Genomic DNA, 14,051 nt, shown 5'->3' with positions numbered 1-14,051 from the left:
TGTCATCATCACCATCATCACCATCATTACCTCTATCACTGTTGCAACCATCACCACCATTATCACCATCAGCACTACTGTCACCATCATTATCATCATCATCACAACCACCCATATCTCCAGCCCCAGATCTGTCCACAAAACTGTCACCACCACCTTTGGCCCCCACAGTGCTCCTGCCAATCACAGTGGCCTCCACCATTCTCAGCCCTGCAGTTCTCCCTAGGGCAGGTGCTGCTGACGATGACAGATGGAGGGTGTCAGAGGAGGTGGTCTCAGCTTCACCAGTGACAAGTTGCTGAGGAGAATGGCACTTGTACAAGGAGGCCAAGACAACAGAATAAACACAAGGCCCATGAAGATCTTTCTGGCAAACTGTTCAGCCCTGGACTCCACAGGAAAGAAGTAGCTTCGGGTGGGGGTAGTGGCAGATGGACGTGCCACTGGTGCCCGCAGGAAAGCAACCCATTGTGGGGAGGGTCAGGGAATTCGAGGTGGGGGAGCCGGGTTGCAGGTACAGCCTCGTTCTCGATGCCGTTGGGACACCAGCCATCCTGAGCCTGCGTGCCTCACCTACAAACAGAATCATGGTCCCTGCCTTGCTCAGTGTCAAGAGCACGTCACTCCGAGGAGCTGGATGAAGCAGAGAGGGAAACCAGCAGAAGTTTGGGAAGAGGCACCTGTTCCAGCTTGGAGCATCTCCATGGCCTCTGGCCCAAAGCACTGCCCAGCACAGGGCTCACCACAAGAAGGTGCCTGGGGCAGATGCAAGCAGGGCTCAAGGGTTGATGAATCTCCTGGGATGATCCCTGGCCAGCTTCCTGCTCTGAGAGACAGGTGGAAGAGCAATTTCTGTGATGTGTCATTGTGAAAGGTCACGGAGTATTGAACAGCTGTGAATACTGGGGTCGGGCAGGACATGGGGTATAGCCTCTCCTGGCACAGACATGGCCTTCTGGGAGGGGCAGGCCACAGTGAAGGAGAAACAGGACTCTGGCTGAGACTTCGTCTTGACCATGGGGACACTGAGCCCTGCCCCTGATCACACGTTGAGCCCTGACCTTGGCCACACTCTGAGCCCTGATTCTGGCCACAGGCTGAACCCTTATTTTGGTCACAGGCTAATCCCTGACCTGGTCACACTGCGAGCCCTGACCCTGGCCACACACTGAGCCCTGCCTCCGGTCACTGTGTGTGTCTGCCCCAGTGGCAGACACACACAGTGTCTGACCTGCGTTGCTCCTGCTGCTGGTCACTCTGTGTCTGACCCCAGTGGCTCACGCTGACCTGAGTTGCTTCCTTTGCATGCAGGGTTGTGTGGCTTGGGTCCTTTCTTGTCATTTGTTGTTTTGTTTTGTTGCAGCTTCTCCTGTCACTGGGTGTGAACATGGGGCCAGGAGGTCAGGGAGCTGGCCAAGAACCTGCTCTGGCCACTCCACAAGGACGGGGTGACCTGAATGGAAGCCCCACCTCCAGAACCTGCCCTAGGTTCTGTGCTGCCTTCTGCAGGAGGGGAGCTGAGCGCTCAGCGCTTTCTCCACCTGCTCCCAGGGGCCTCCCAGCTTCTTTCCGTAACTTAGGATGCGGAAGGGGCCACAGTCCACAGCCTCTCATCTGAAACCCTGGTGCCAAGTGGGATCTGTCCGGGTTAAGAAAGAAGGTGTGATGTGTGTGACATTTCACTTAGTATCCTGGGAGGGGCATAATAAAATGCATCAGCATCCCTGCTGCAGAACAAATGCACGTGTGCGTGCAGCTGTTCAAAGGAGCTTTAGATATATAGTGTGCCTCGGTTTCCATCAGGTTTTGTTGTCCAATCTCGTCAAAACATTCTGATTTTTTGGGGTGCTCAGATCTGCGGCTCAGGGACTGTGCTTCTCAACTGCTGGAACCCGGTGACTTTGCACCATCCCCTCTGGGCCACGGCAGACACACCACCCCGTTCCCGGTCATCCGCTCAACATCCACCCACTCAATGCAGTCAGTCATGGCCACACGTGGCCATCTGCGCTCACCCACGGTCACTGTGGTCACTGCACCCTCCAAGCACCTTCCCCGTCCCGCCCTCTCTGCTGGCGAGGACTCTGGGGTCAGGAGTGACAGGGCACAGTTGAGGCTGCAGGGGCGAGGGGGTGCCAGGCTGTAGCCGCCTCTGCAGCTTGGCGCGCATTGCTCTCCAGGCCCAGGCTCTGTGCAGCATTTTCTCCCCGTCCTGGGGCCCTGCAGGGTGCAGTGCACAGTCTGAGGGGGCCCCTCCTTCCCCGCTGTTGTCCCTGCCAGCCTTGTGGCTTCCCCTAACCAGGCTCCCTTCCGGGGGCTCAGACTGCCCCCTGCCGGAGACACAGAGGAAGGCAGGACCTGCATCTCAAAGCTGCTGGGGCGGGAGGAGGGTGCGGGGAAGGAGGGGCCTCCTTCTGGGCCGGTGGGGGAGGGCCTAGGAATGTTCACACATGCTCCCTATGCCTCCCCTGGACAGATGGGACCCAGGCCTGGGGACAGGAAGTGCCCCAGCAATGAAGAGGGGACCCAGAACTGTGCCTGCCCCAGAGCAGAGGCAGGAGCAGAGGAGGGCAGAGCCCCAGCTGGGCGGGAGGGAGGTGGGAGCACTGAGAGGGAGGCTTCCTCCCTCCCTTGGAGTCCCTGCCCCCACGTGCATTTCTGCTGCGTCAGACTGTTTTAAAGAATCGGTGTGTTCATGCTGTCCCTCTTGAAAATGACTCAAGGAACAAGGGGAGTGAAATGTGTCCCCGCCATGGGGCCTAAGAGTTGTGTGAAGCTCATGTGCTGAGAAGGGTCGGGGGGAGCCAAAGGCACCAGCACTTGGGGTTCCCTGAATGTTCCCTGAGCCCCAGGGAGAGGGGACGCCTTGGGAGCCACGTGACCGCTGGCCCGGAAGTCCAAGGCCCAGACGTCCAGGCCCAGGGCAAGGCAGGAGCTACAGGGCCCACCTGGCCTCCCCTGTCCTCCCGGCCCAGGGATGAGGGGGCACCAAGGCCAGGCAGAGGACTTCACCCCAGCAGCCAGGGCTGGGTCAGGGCCCCGGGCCACACAGAGGGAGGCCACACAGAGAGGACATGGGTTTTTAATTCTTTTTATTGAAGAAAAGAAAAGGAGAGAAAAAATAGATTCCCCCCTGCTTCTTCCTGGAGGGGACTCAGTCCTGCCCCTGGGGGCCATGAGGGTCGGAGGGCTGTGCTCTCCACCTGGGTCTAGGAGGGGCCTAGGGCCCTGGAAGGTGTGGGGAGCTGGCTGCTTCCCGAGGGATGGGGGTGTTTAAAAAACGGTGCCAGGCCGGCCGGGCCAAGCAGGCTGGTCCTCCGCAGCAGGAGCTCGGGTGGGCACCTTGGGACGCTGGCCGCACTAGGCCTGTCCACGGTCCACAGCCGTCTGCCCATCTGCCCGCTGGGCCTCGGCCCGAGGAGGGCAGAGTCTGAGGCACCTTCGGCCTCTGGTGCCCTGTGCCCGCTGGCTGGGCTGCCTCCTGTCCTGCATCTGGCTCTGGTCCCAGCACTGCGGGCCCTGTGCCTGGCCGCCGTCCGAGCGCCCTGAGGCCGGGGTGCGGGCTTGGCCCGCCGCCCGCGAGCGTGTCTGTGCCCGTCTGCGGCAGGAGCGGGCGGAGCAGCATCCCTCCTCCATGGCCCAGTGCGTGGCCGTCGCCCACCCGCTCAGACCTCGGTCTGGAGGTCGATGATGTCCTGGCCCACCAGTGGGATCGTGGCGCCCGACCTCTCCCACTCCACGCTACGAAGCTCCAGCGGCGACGGCTGCAGTGGCTCCAGCTCCTTCTTCACCCACGTGGGCGTCCCGTGGGCTTTCCGGAGGCTCTCCCAGGGCCTCTTGTTGGGCGTCTGCTGCTTTTCTGGCTGCTGGGTGGCCCGGTGGTGCAGGAGGGGTGCGGCCCGGAGGGAGAGCGATGAGCCCGAGGAGTGGGGGGAGGAGGCAGACACGAATCAGTAAGGAAGGGACGGGAGGTGGGGGACAGGGGACAGGATGAGGCTTTCAGGACAAGAGCCCAGAACAGAGCCGGGCAGCAGCAGGCACAGATCCTCTCCCCAGCCTTCGCAGAGGTTGTGAACCCCACGGTCGGGTCAGGCTGTGGGGGTCCTGCCCTGGATTGACTCCACCTCAATCCAGACCCCTGGCCCCAGGAGCAGGCTCGTGACCGCTCAGCTCCCAGCATGGCCATGGCCTCCAGAGTCCGGCGTGGCAGGGTCAGGCCAGCCCTCAGGGACGGGCGAATGAATGAATGAATGAATGGATGAAATGGGCAAATCCAGGGAAGAAGGGAGACGGCGGCCTGATCTATGGGCTCTCCCCACCCACCCTGCCCCTCCCTGCCCTCCAGACCTTGCTGTCCGAGCCCAGCACCTCCTTGTCCTTCTCCGCCGTGTGCTGCAGCTTCCGGTTCAGGTCCTGGAACATGTCTTGGTGCCGCTTCCGGGTGTGCATGATCTTCTGCAGGCGGGGTCTGGGCAGTGAGTCCTGGGCCAGGAGGATGGCATGGCCCATCCTGCCTGCCCCGCCCGTCCCCTGGCTGCCGGGGAGCTGCCTGGCCGTGTGGGAGCTCAGAGCACATCTGGCCCTAAGTGTCTGGGGGAGGGGGACACCAGGACTCACCTCAAAGTCCAGTTCTGCATACCGCGACTTCCGCCGCTGCAGGGAGAACGGGTTTGTGAACATTCCCCAAGGGTCCCTAAAATCTCCTGACAAGTCCACGCCTCTCCCTGCCTGAGACTGAGGGCATCAGGGACTTGCTCACCCCATGCCTGCCTTCAGGGACCAGACCAGACCTGGGGGCACACTGAGGCAGCTCCTCCAGCTATGCGCTGGGTGCCAGTGAGCAGCACCAGGGCTGGGCTGGGGTGTCCGGCTCGCCTGCCCGGGACACACTCCCCAGGATCAAGGAGACCTGAACTTGGGGCCACATGGCTGGGTCCCCCAACAGAGAACTCAAGGACACAGGGCAGCATCACCAGAGGCCAGGAGCCAGGTGGTGGGAGCATATCCTGTGGGGACGGGCTCCCCCCAAAACCACATCCTACAGGCTGGCTGAGGCCGGGTCAGCTGCAGACTCCAGGCTGACCTAGGTAGGTACGTGCTGCCAGGCTGCCCCGCGGGCTGGACTAGTGACCGTGCGAGGCACAGCTCCTGCTCCATGGGTCCAGACTGTGGGTCCCTAAGCCCCTTTGAAACGGGGTGAGACCACCCTGCCAAGCCTAGGGTGGGGACCACATGGCAGACATACACAGCACACCCAGCAGGGCCAGGGGTGGGGGGTGCAGCTAGGAGGCAGAGCCAGCCCGCCCCGCTGACGGCGTGGGGCTCCCACCCAGCAGGGGTGACCCAGCTGCTACAGCCCTGCCCTCGCTGGCTGGGGTGCGGCCCACCCCTGCCCCCCTCACCTCCAGGGAGCTCACAGACAAGGTGGCGACATTCTCATTCTTGGTGCTGGGCCCCGTGCTGGGTCCCGGATGGGCGGCAGGCTCCCCGGGCTCCCCCAGGCTGGGGGGTGCCGGTTCCAGATTGGGCGGTGGGGGCAGGGGCTGCTGGGGAGGTGGGGGCGGTGGGGGCGGGGGCGGTGGGGGCTGGGCAGGGGGCGCCTCGGGGGGCCCGCCGCTGGGGGGCTGGCGGGAGGGCGGGCTGCGGGCGGGGAGGCTGGCCTCGGGGGCGGTGCTGAGGTGGATGAGGCGGGTCTGTGGCATCTGGTCAATGTGGATGCTGTACTTGGGCTCCTCCTTGGGCTTGGGCCGCAGCGTGGCCGTGGCCGTGGGCAGGATCACGTAGCTCGTGTCCAGAGCCTTCTCCTGGGCCCGGCTCAGCTCCGAGTCCAGCTTCTTGAAGATGTCCCCGTCACCGACGAAGGAGGACTTGGGCGCCTTGTCCCTCTTGAGGGTCAGTGAGTGGTTGGGGAAGTCGGGCAGCGGCCCGCCGGGGTATCGGGGTGAGCCGTGCAGGTGCAGCTTGGACACGTTGGCCGGCAGGCTGTTGAAATTGGTGGGCGGTCCCTTGGCATGGGCCAGCTTCAGCTTCTCCTCCTCGGGCAAAGATGGCCGCTTCAGTGTGCCCGTGATGGTGGCAGTGCGGCAGGCCGCGATGTCCTTGTTCAGCACTGCAGGAGCCGCGGGGGAGACAGTGGGGACAGATGTGGGGGTGAGGATGGTGTAGGACGGTCCCCAGCAGGAGAGGGGTCCAGTCTGCCCTGCGAGGCCGCCACCTCCTGGGAGACCCCGGCCAGGTCCTGCTGGGTCCCGATTGGAGGGCCGACTGCAGGTACCACCCTACCCAAGCCTGGCGCTACGGCCCCTAGGGTTCCTGTGTCCTCAGATGAGGCTGCCACACAGGGTGGCCCTCTCCACCGGCCCCAAGAAGACAAATGGCTGTCACCCACACACTGCCCTCCCTAGCGCTGAGAAGAGCAAGCGAGGGCGGCCTTGACTCCCGGAAGCACAGGGACACAGGCAGAACGGCCTGTTCTTGTGGCAGAGCCCAGCCGGCCCTCCAGTGCTCCCGACGCCCGCGGCCCTGGGCCTGGTGTGGCTGGAGGGCAGTGTGGGGGAGCCCAGTGGTACTGAGTGCAGCCGTGAGGCCCTGGCCCTCTGTCACGGCCCTTCCTGCATCGCTGCCCCTGAGGACTGCAACCCTCCCCACTCTGCCCTGAGGGCCTCCTGGTCCCTGGAGAGAGGTCCCCACACCCAGACACCTCTCGATTCAGGCCCAGCCGCCCTGACCTCTGAGTGGGGCTCTAGTTTGCCCCTGACTTCCTGCCAATGAATCCAGCCCCTACTGGCTGGCGGAGAGCCCCAAGCTGACCCTGACCCAGCCGCCTGCCCCTGACGGAGGGGTGCCCACCCTCCACACCCCTCCTTTCTCCAAGCCCCAGTCTCCAAAGATCCAGACCCCGGGGCCCTTCCTGGGAAGCCTGGCCTGCCCCGTGTCCTGCCCCGTGTAGGTTGGCAGATGGTTACCCAGCACGCCAAGCCAGCCCTGGGTGCCTGTGTTCACCAGCTGCTCCCTTCAGCCACCTTGCCAGGCACACGGGCCCCAGGGTCACCCATATCCCCTGAGCTGCCTAGCCAGGGGCCACTCACTCTCCCGAACACAGGTTTCCCCGTCCCCCTCAGAGCTCAGCAGGCCATGCTCCTGGTCCCGTCCTCTCCCCCACCCTCTGGACAGCAGCACCCTACACCCATCTGCAGCCCCGCCCCTCCCCTGCACCCATCTTCAGCCCTGCCCCTCCCCTGTACCCATCTGCAGCCCCGCCCCTCCCCTGCACCCATCTTCAGCCCCGCCCCCCCGGCATCCATCTTCAGCCCCGCCCCTCCCCTGCACCCATCTGCAGCCCCGCCCCTCCCCTGCACCCATCTTCAGCCCCGCCCCCCCGGCATCCATCTTCAGCCCCGCCCCTCCCCTGCACCCATCTGCAGCCCCGCGCCTCCCCTGCACCCATCTTCAGCCCCGCCCCCCCGGCATCCATCTTCAGCCCCGCCCCTCCCCTGCACCCATCTTCAGCCCCGCCCCCCCGGCATCCATCTTCAGCCCCGCCCCTCCCCTGCACCCATCTGCAGCCCCGCCTCTCCCCTGCACCCATCTTCAGCCCCGCCCCCCCGGCATCCATCTTCAGCCCCGCCCCTCCCCTGCACCCATCTGCAGCCCCGCGCCTCCCCTGCACCCATCTTCAGCCCCGCCCCTCCCCTGCACCCATCTTCAGCCCCGCCCCTCCCCTGCACCCATCTTCAGCCCCGCCCCTCCCCTGCACCCATCTTCAGCCCCGCCCCTCCCCTACACCCATCTTCAGCCCCACCCCTCCCCTCGTTCCCACCCAAGAGCGACCCGTCATCCTCCCCGTGAGACCCACATGTCCCACCCAGACAGCCACAGCACTCTCGGGACACGCGTCCCCCAGGCCGCCCCACCCCGCAGACCCTAGGGCTCCCGACCTCCCACACACCTCACACTTTGCTCCCCACAAGGCAGAATGAGCGCCTGGCACGTGAGGGGTCTGTGTGCCTCCCTTGCATGTACCCACCTTGGGGCAGAATAAAAGCCAAGCTCCCCCCAGGCCCAGGCCCCTCGCTGGCGCCCCACCCTCCCTCTCCCTCGGAGGAAGCTCCCAGGCGCTCAGCACCAGCTGCTCATGGCGCATCCACCAGCTGCATGTGATCCAGAAGGCACCACAGCCAGCGCATGAATGAGAGGGAATCAGGGGCTCAGAGAGGTCCACATACACCCAAGCCACCTGAGGCCCCAAGTCCTGGGGTCACCCCTCGGAGAGGCTGTGGGGCTGGTTCACAGGAGACCCCAAGGGGGCAGAAGGTGCTTTTTGTCCAGCTCCCATTCAGCCCAGCCCCGAAGTCACCTCCTCCAGGAAGCCCTCCTGGGGCCCAACTGGCACCGGCACACACTCCCCACCTGGGGCTGTCCCAGCTCCTCTGCCAGGGCTGTCTCTAGAGAAGGTGCTCTTCAAATATCTAAATGACCAGAGGGAGCATGGCCCATTGGCCTCTCCACAGCCCAGAAAGCCACTGCCTGTCACTGCCTCAGGACCTGGTTCACAGAACAGTGGTGGGGACAGAAATAGACCCTCGCAGTCTGATGCTTGGGGATGGGCGGTGGAGCTTCCTTTATTGGGCAGTCATTCCTTTTTTGCACTTGGTTCCAGGCAGCTCAGCACTGGCTGAGGGCTCCATGGTGGGTCCTTCTCCCCGCCTTCCTCTTGCTCCCTGTTGTCCCCCTAGCCTGAAAGCCCCACTCACTTCTCCCCCTGCTGGGACTGGCAATGAGGAAATGAAGGTGGAACAGAACACAGGTGCTAGAGGGGGGCGGGCAGGAGGTGGGTGGGGGGAGGGGCACTAGGGTGGGGCTGTGCTTCTCGCTGGGGCCATGATGGAGGAAGAGGAGATGCCAGGTGGGCAGGGGAGCAGCCAGGGGCTCCACAGGCACCTGCTCAGCAGGAGTGCCAGGGCAGTGTTCTGGAAGCTTCTGATCATGCCCCATGGACCCTCCTTCGGCCTCGGGGAGTGGGTGGGGTGGCCAAGGTCACTGCCCCGGCTGGGCCCCCAGGGCAGGTCCCCTGGGTCTGGGTGGGCCTGATGGTGTGGCTGGGTGTGGGTGGGGGCAGCAGGAGTGGACAGGGATGGGTGACGTGGGTGATGCACAGGTGGAGGCATGGAGTGGGGCCGTGCAGGGGGCCGGGCTGGCACTGTCCTCTCACCTGTCGGGCGCTCACCTGATCTACAGGCCAGATCCACGTCCTTCTCGAAGTCGGTCTGTAGGACAGAGACAGCAGGGCAGGGTGAGCGCCTCTGGGAGCGGGGGTGTGTGCACGCGTGCACAGACCGCTCAGGAGGGCACGTTGCTCCTGCTGCCCCGAGGAACGCCTGTCCATGTCCACAGCCCAGTGCCCCACGTCAGCGACCATGCCTCCCCATGCACCTGCCTGTGTGGTGGGCGCTTGTGTCTCTGGGTGGATGCATGTGTGAGTGTGAGTATGCGTGTGTGTTTGTGGATATGTCTGTGTATAAGTGGGTGAATTTGTGTCCCCGTGTTTGCGTGTGGATTCAGGTGTTTGTAAACGTGAGAGAATGCGTCTGAGTGTTTTGTGCACGTACATGTGTGTGTATTTCTGTATGTGGCTCTGTGTGTGTTTCTGAGGTTGTGTGCGTGCACGCACATGTGTAAGAGACTGTGAGGCACACGTGTGCTCTCTCTAAGGCATCTGGGAGCTGATGACTTCCTGCCTCCTCTGGTCTTTTCTCTCCCCCCAGGCCTCAGGAACGGCTCTGGGCTTGCAGCACCAGAACTCTCCCCCTTGGTCCCCCACATCCCTCCAAGGGGGCCCCATCCAGGGTCTGGGGAGACAGAGGCGGTGGAGGGGGTGTTGAACATGCAATTCAGGGCCAAGGCCGGCACCCACCACCCTCAGGCAGCCACACCAAGCTGACAGTCAGCTGGGGAGGAGGAATGGGCGGCCCAGGCCCGCCCTCAGGGAGCTCAGGACCCGCCCAGGCCTGGGGCTGTCCTTCTCCAGGGGCCCTGGGGCTCCAGGGGACAGGCCTGCCCTTCACTGAAAACCTGGAGGCTTCTTCCCTGTAAATGCAGGGGTTGGGTTGGCTGGAGACAACAAAATCTTCCACCTGGGATCAGAGGTCAGGCCAGGAGAAACACTGGGGGAGAGGGAAGCTGTGTCCCAAAGTGACAAGCTAGCCACTGGTGGACACCTGCTCCCTGGCTGATGGAGACACTGAGGCATGGAGCCGTGAGGGGCCTGCCTGGACGTCACCCGAGAGCCGAAGTGGCCGCCTCTCACCGAAGGACCTCACCCTTACCCGGGGCTGGACATGCCATCTGCTGAGGCCCTGCCTGTGAGCTTCACAACCACCGTGAGGTGGCTGGGCACCCCAGGACCCAGGGAGCACCTCCTGCGCGCCAGCCGTGCAGAGTTCACCAGGGGCGTGGCCTGAGCCCCAAAAGGTGGCACGATGGGACAAGAGTCAAGGAGGGCGCCCTGGAGGAGGGGACCCATGGGAGTGCGCAGGGTGGGCAACACCTGAGGTGGAAGCTTGTGTGAAGGACACAGGGGAGAAGCAAGACCAGCACAGCTGCAGGTTCTGCTTAGGACCAGGCCAGGGCGTGGATGTTGTCCTGAGGCCTGGAGGGTGGAGAAGGGGGCCTGGCTCCACCCCGTGTGCCAGCCCTCGGGTGCTGAGGCAGGAGGTGTAGTGATGGGTGTAGGTGGAAGCAGACTTGGTGACTAGGAGCCCACCATGGTCCTGGCTGAGCCCCAGGGGCACAGGGCTGCAGGAGGAAGATGCTGAGGTCGAGGTGTGAAGAGTTGAGGCTCCGTGGGGGGGGCTGTTGGGGGCCCTTACGTGGGAACCGCCACTTGGGCCGCCCTCCCAGGGCCTGTGTGTGTCCTGGGAACGCTGTGCTGTAAAGAGGACAGGCCACAGGCACAGGGACAGACGCAGGCACAGGCAGGGGCGGGGGGTGCAGAACACAGGGCTGAGGACACCAGGGTGGGCAGAGAGCCCAGAGAGGGTGAAGGCAGGATGGCCAGGGCCACAAGGGAGGGTCACCCTGCAGGAGCTGAGGACTGGGCAGCACCCAGGGAGCGCCAGGGAGGCAGCAGGTGGGAATATGCGGGTAGGGGTAGGGGTAGGGGATGGGCAGGCTAGGCTGGACTCCTAGGTGGCAGCTGAGCAGGACATTCCTGGGTGGGGATGGAGGGCACCCAGGGTGGGCCTGGGAGATGTAAGGATGGGGACCTTGAGATGAGGGCTAGGATGCTCAGAGGGTGGTGTCCAGCCAGACGGGCACTGCTGCCAGCGGGGGTGAGTGTGGGGCGGACGCCAGCCTCCGCTGAGACCTCCAAACTCATCAGCTCAGGCCTTCCCAGCTGGAAACCCCAGACCAGGGGTTCCACTTGGTGAGCCTCAGTTTACCCAACTGTACACTGGGTTCAGAGCTCCTCTCAGCAGGGCTGCTGGGGCCTAGGGGAGCTTGGGGCATGTGAGGGCCTGGAGGCACCCGGTGGGGGTACAAGGCAGGTGAGGCAGCCTGAGTCCCCGGGCCCTGAGTCCTACCATGAGCTGGGCGTGGCCGTTCTGGAAGGAGCCCCCTGAGTCCCCGTTGCCCTCCTCCTGCCGGTCAACCACACGGCATTTCACAGCGTCCTGGACCTGGGGAGGGAGAGCCGAGCAACTCAGTGGCAGCCACGCCCCCACCCTGTGCCAGCGCCAGATCAGATGAGCAGCACCTGTGGGGGGGCGGGCGTCTTGGGGAAGGGCAGGGCCCGTCAGCAGGAGGCCTCCTCACAGGGCCACCTCTGGTCTGCAGAGTCATGACCCACTGGGTGGAGAAGGGGAAACGAGACCCCAGGAGGGGAGGAGCCTACCCCTCTCCTGTCTGAGATTCTCTCTACCGAGCTCCCAGCCACCGAGAGCTGCTGCAGGCCCTCGGGCCAGAGTCCGCCTGCGAGAACCTGCCCTGACCTGCAGCGGGCCGAAGATGTCCCCGGACCTGGCCTGCATCTCCAGCAGCCTCAACGTCGTTGCCTCCTCTGAGCCAGTGGAAAGCCTGGCCCTCACTGCCCTGGGAGTGTGGGGTGCTGTGCCAGGGACCCTGAGCCCGGCCCCTTCCCGGAGCCACCCCACTGGGACGGCACATTCTGTCAAGGGGGATTTCACCCTTCACGGCCACCCACTCTTCAGGGGGGACAGTGGTGATGACGGCAGCAGACTCTGTAGGAGGGGTTACAGGAGAAGACCCACCCAGCAGCCAGCAGAGCTTATGGACAGGGAGCTCCCGAGGAGGTAAAGACTGGTTATCCGGGAGACATCATCTAGGAATGCCAACTGTCCCTCCTGTGAAGCCGGAAGCCACCTCCTGCGGGCTGCTCTGGGCAGCACACTGACACTCTGGTGGTAACAGTGTGTAAAGGGAAACCTTGGGGGTGGTGGTGGGGGCATGAAAGCACAGAGGGCTTCCTGGAGGAGGCACCCAAACAGAAGTTGGCAGAGGCAGAAAGAGGGCAAGCTGGGGCTCCTGGCTTCCAGGCACCCACCTACCTACCCACTCAACCACGGACCTGTGGCCCCGTTCCCTCACCTAGTGCTCTGCTTCATGCTGCTGGGGGGCTGAGCACACCCAGCCCACCCCTCTCATCAGGCAGATGGGGACCGAGGCCCAGAGCGGGCGAGAGAATTGTCCATGGCCACACAGCTGGTCAGAGGCAGGGCCAGGCCTGGAAGCCAGGGTCTCGCTGGCCTCTGACCCCCGGACACCAGCTAAGGACTCCAGGCCGCCACAGCAGGTGTGCCTTCCTGCCATCCTCTCCCTCACGGACCTGCCCCGCAAATGCCTAGTGGGCACCTACCGTGTGCCCGGTCCCACAGGCAGGTAGAGAAGTGCTCTCTGTGGGTGAGCAGGGGAGCTGGGGCTCCCCAAGTCCCTCCGGTACCCTCTCCAGGAACGCCCGAGCCAGCCTCAGCCCAGGAGGTCCCGGCTTCATGGGCAGACGAGGGACTGACTTGCCCACCTGCAAGAGTGTCCCAGGCCACAGGGCCGGCTCGGCTGCCCGGCATGGCCTCCACCTGGCCCAGCCTCCTCAGCGTGCTCTGCAGCCCTGGCCACCACCCCCGAGGCTGAGGACCTGGGTAGGCAGGGTCCCTTGCTACCAGGCCCAGGCGGAAGCCCTCTCTGGGTGGGACCTTGAAGGCCCTGCAGCATGGAGCCCACACACAGGGGTTGGGAGCTCACTGGGGGCTTCGGGGAAGCCTGGCCCTGGTGTCCTCCTCTGTCCCCACCCACCATGGGAGCATGCCCGGTCCCCTCCTTCCCCGACCCCATGTGCCAACCATGACGCTTCTTGCACATCTGAGACCCCCAGTGCCAGCCCTCTGCTCCAGGCGGCCCTGGCCTCTGCCTCCCTGGAGCCCCTCCTCTCCGCTGTCTCCTTTGCAGCTCCCGTCACCAGTCAGTTGGTCCTTGGGGATTTGCCTAATTGTTTGAAAAATCTCTCTAATTTCCGTCTTTTCTATTTTGTGAGATATTTTGCCTCCATTTTCCTCCTTCTGAGCTTTGAGCTGCTCTCTGTTTTTAATTTCCACGAGTCTCTTTTTGTTCCTTTTTCATAGGCTACTGTTCTTGTTTCACAGAAGCCAGGTGCTGGGGTCCAGGAGTGTGCCTTGGAGAAGACCTGCCTGGCCTCAGATCCCAGCCATGCTGATGAACTCCTGTGATGAGCCCCCTGGAGCTGTCCTGTCTGTGGAACGGAGCAGATGGCACCTGCTTTAGGAGCTGTCGTGAGATTCACTAACACGAGTTCATTGCTGGGACCAAGGCCCGGCCCATGTGGCGCTCACCAGGGTGAGCGACTTCTCCCAGGTGAGGATAAGGAGGGGTCAGTGAGGTTTCTCCTTCCTGGGCTGCCTCTGGCCCCACACTGTTTTCCTGCTTGTCTGGTTGGGTCGCAACTCCAGTTGGAGCTCTGCTGTCCTCATCAGGAGCTGCTGGCATGTAAGTGTGGAACGCTGCCGGCTGGTGGCTGACTG

At 63.8% G+C, this 14,051-nt stretch overlaps 1 protein-coding gene across 7 annotated transcripts in view; it reads right to left on the bottom strand.

Annotated features, from left to right (window-relative positions):
* Positions 1 to 3,075: 3,075 nt before the first annotated feature.
* Positions 3,076 to 14,051, bottom strand: part of ADGRB1 (adhesion G protein-coupled receptor B1) — a 98,219-nt gene continuing 87,243 nt past the window's right edge. For 3 of the 7 annotated variants that reach the window (XM_055287441.2, XM_055287439.2, XM_055287442.2), the window contains 6 exons: positions 11,583 to 11,678; positions 9,227 to 9,266; positions 5,403 to 6,109; positions 4,618 to 4,653; positions 4,348 to 4,455; positions 3,076 to 3,863 (listed from right to left, as the gene is read on the bottom strand). In XM_055287441.2, coding sequence (XP_055143416.1) covers positions 3,666 to 3,863; positions 4,348 to 4,455; positions 4,618 to 4,653; positions 5,403 to 6,109; positions 9,227 to 9,266; positions 11,583 to 11,678 — 1,185 coding nt within the window. In that variant the 3' untranslated portion in view covers positions 3,076 to 3,665. Of the gene's footprint in view, positions 3,867 to 4,347; positions 4,483 to 4,617; positions 4,654 to 5,402; positions 6,110 to 8,409; positions 8,545 to 9,211; positions 9,267 to 11,582; positions 11,679 to 14,051 lie in introns of all 7 variants that reach the window. The other 4 variants (XM_055287433.2, XM_055287434.2, XM_055287435.2 and 1 more) reach the window with 4 other exon arrangements.

This window comes from Symphalangus syndactylus, chromosome 7 (genome assembly GCF_028878055.3).
Source record: "Symphalangus syndactylus isolate Jambi chromosome 7, NHGRI_mSymSyn1-v2.1_pri, whole genome shotgun sequence".
NCBI lineage: Eukaryota > Metazoa > Chordata > Mammalia > Primates > Hylobatidae > Symphalangus > Symphalangus syndactylus.
This window is presented reverse-complemented; position numbering and strand designations above follow the sequence as displayed.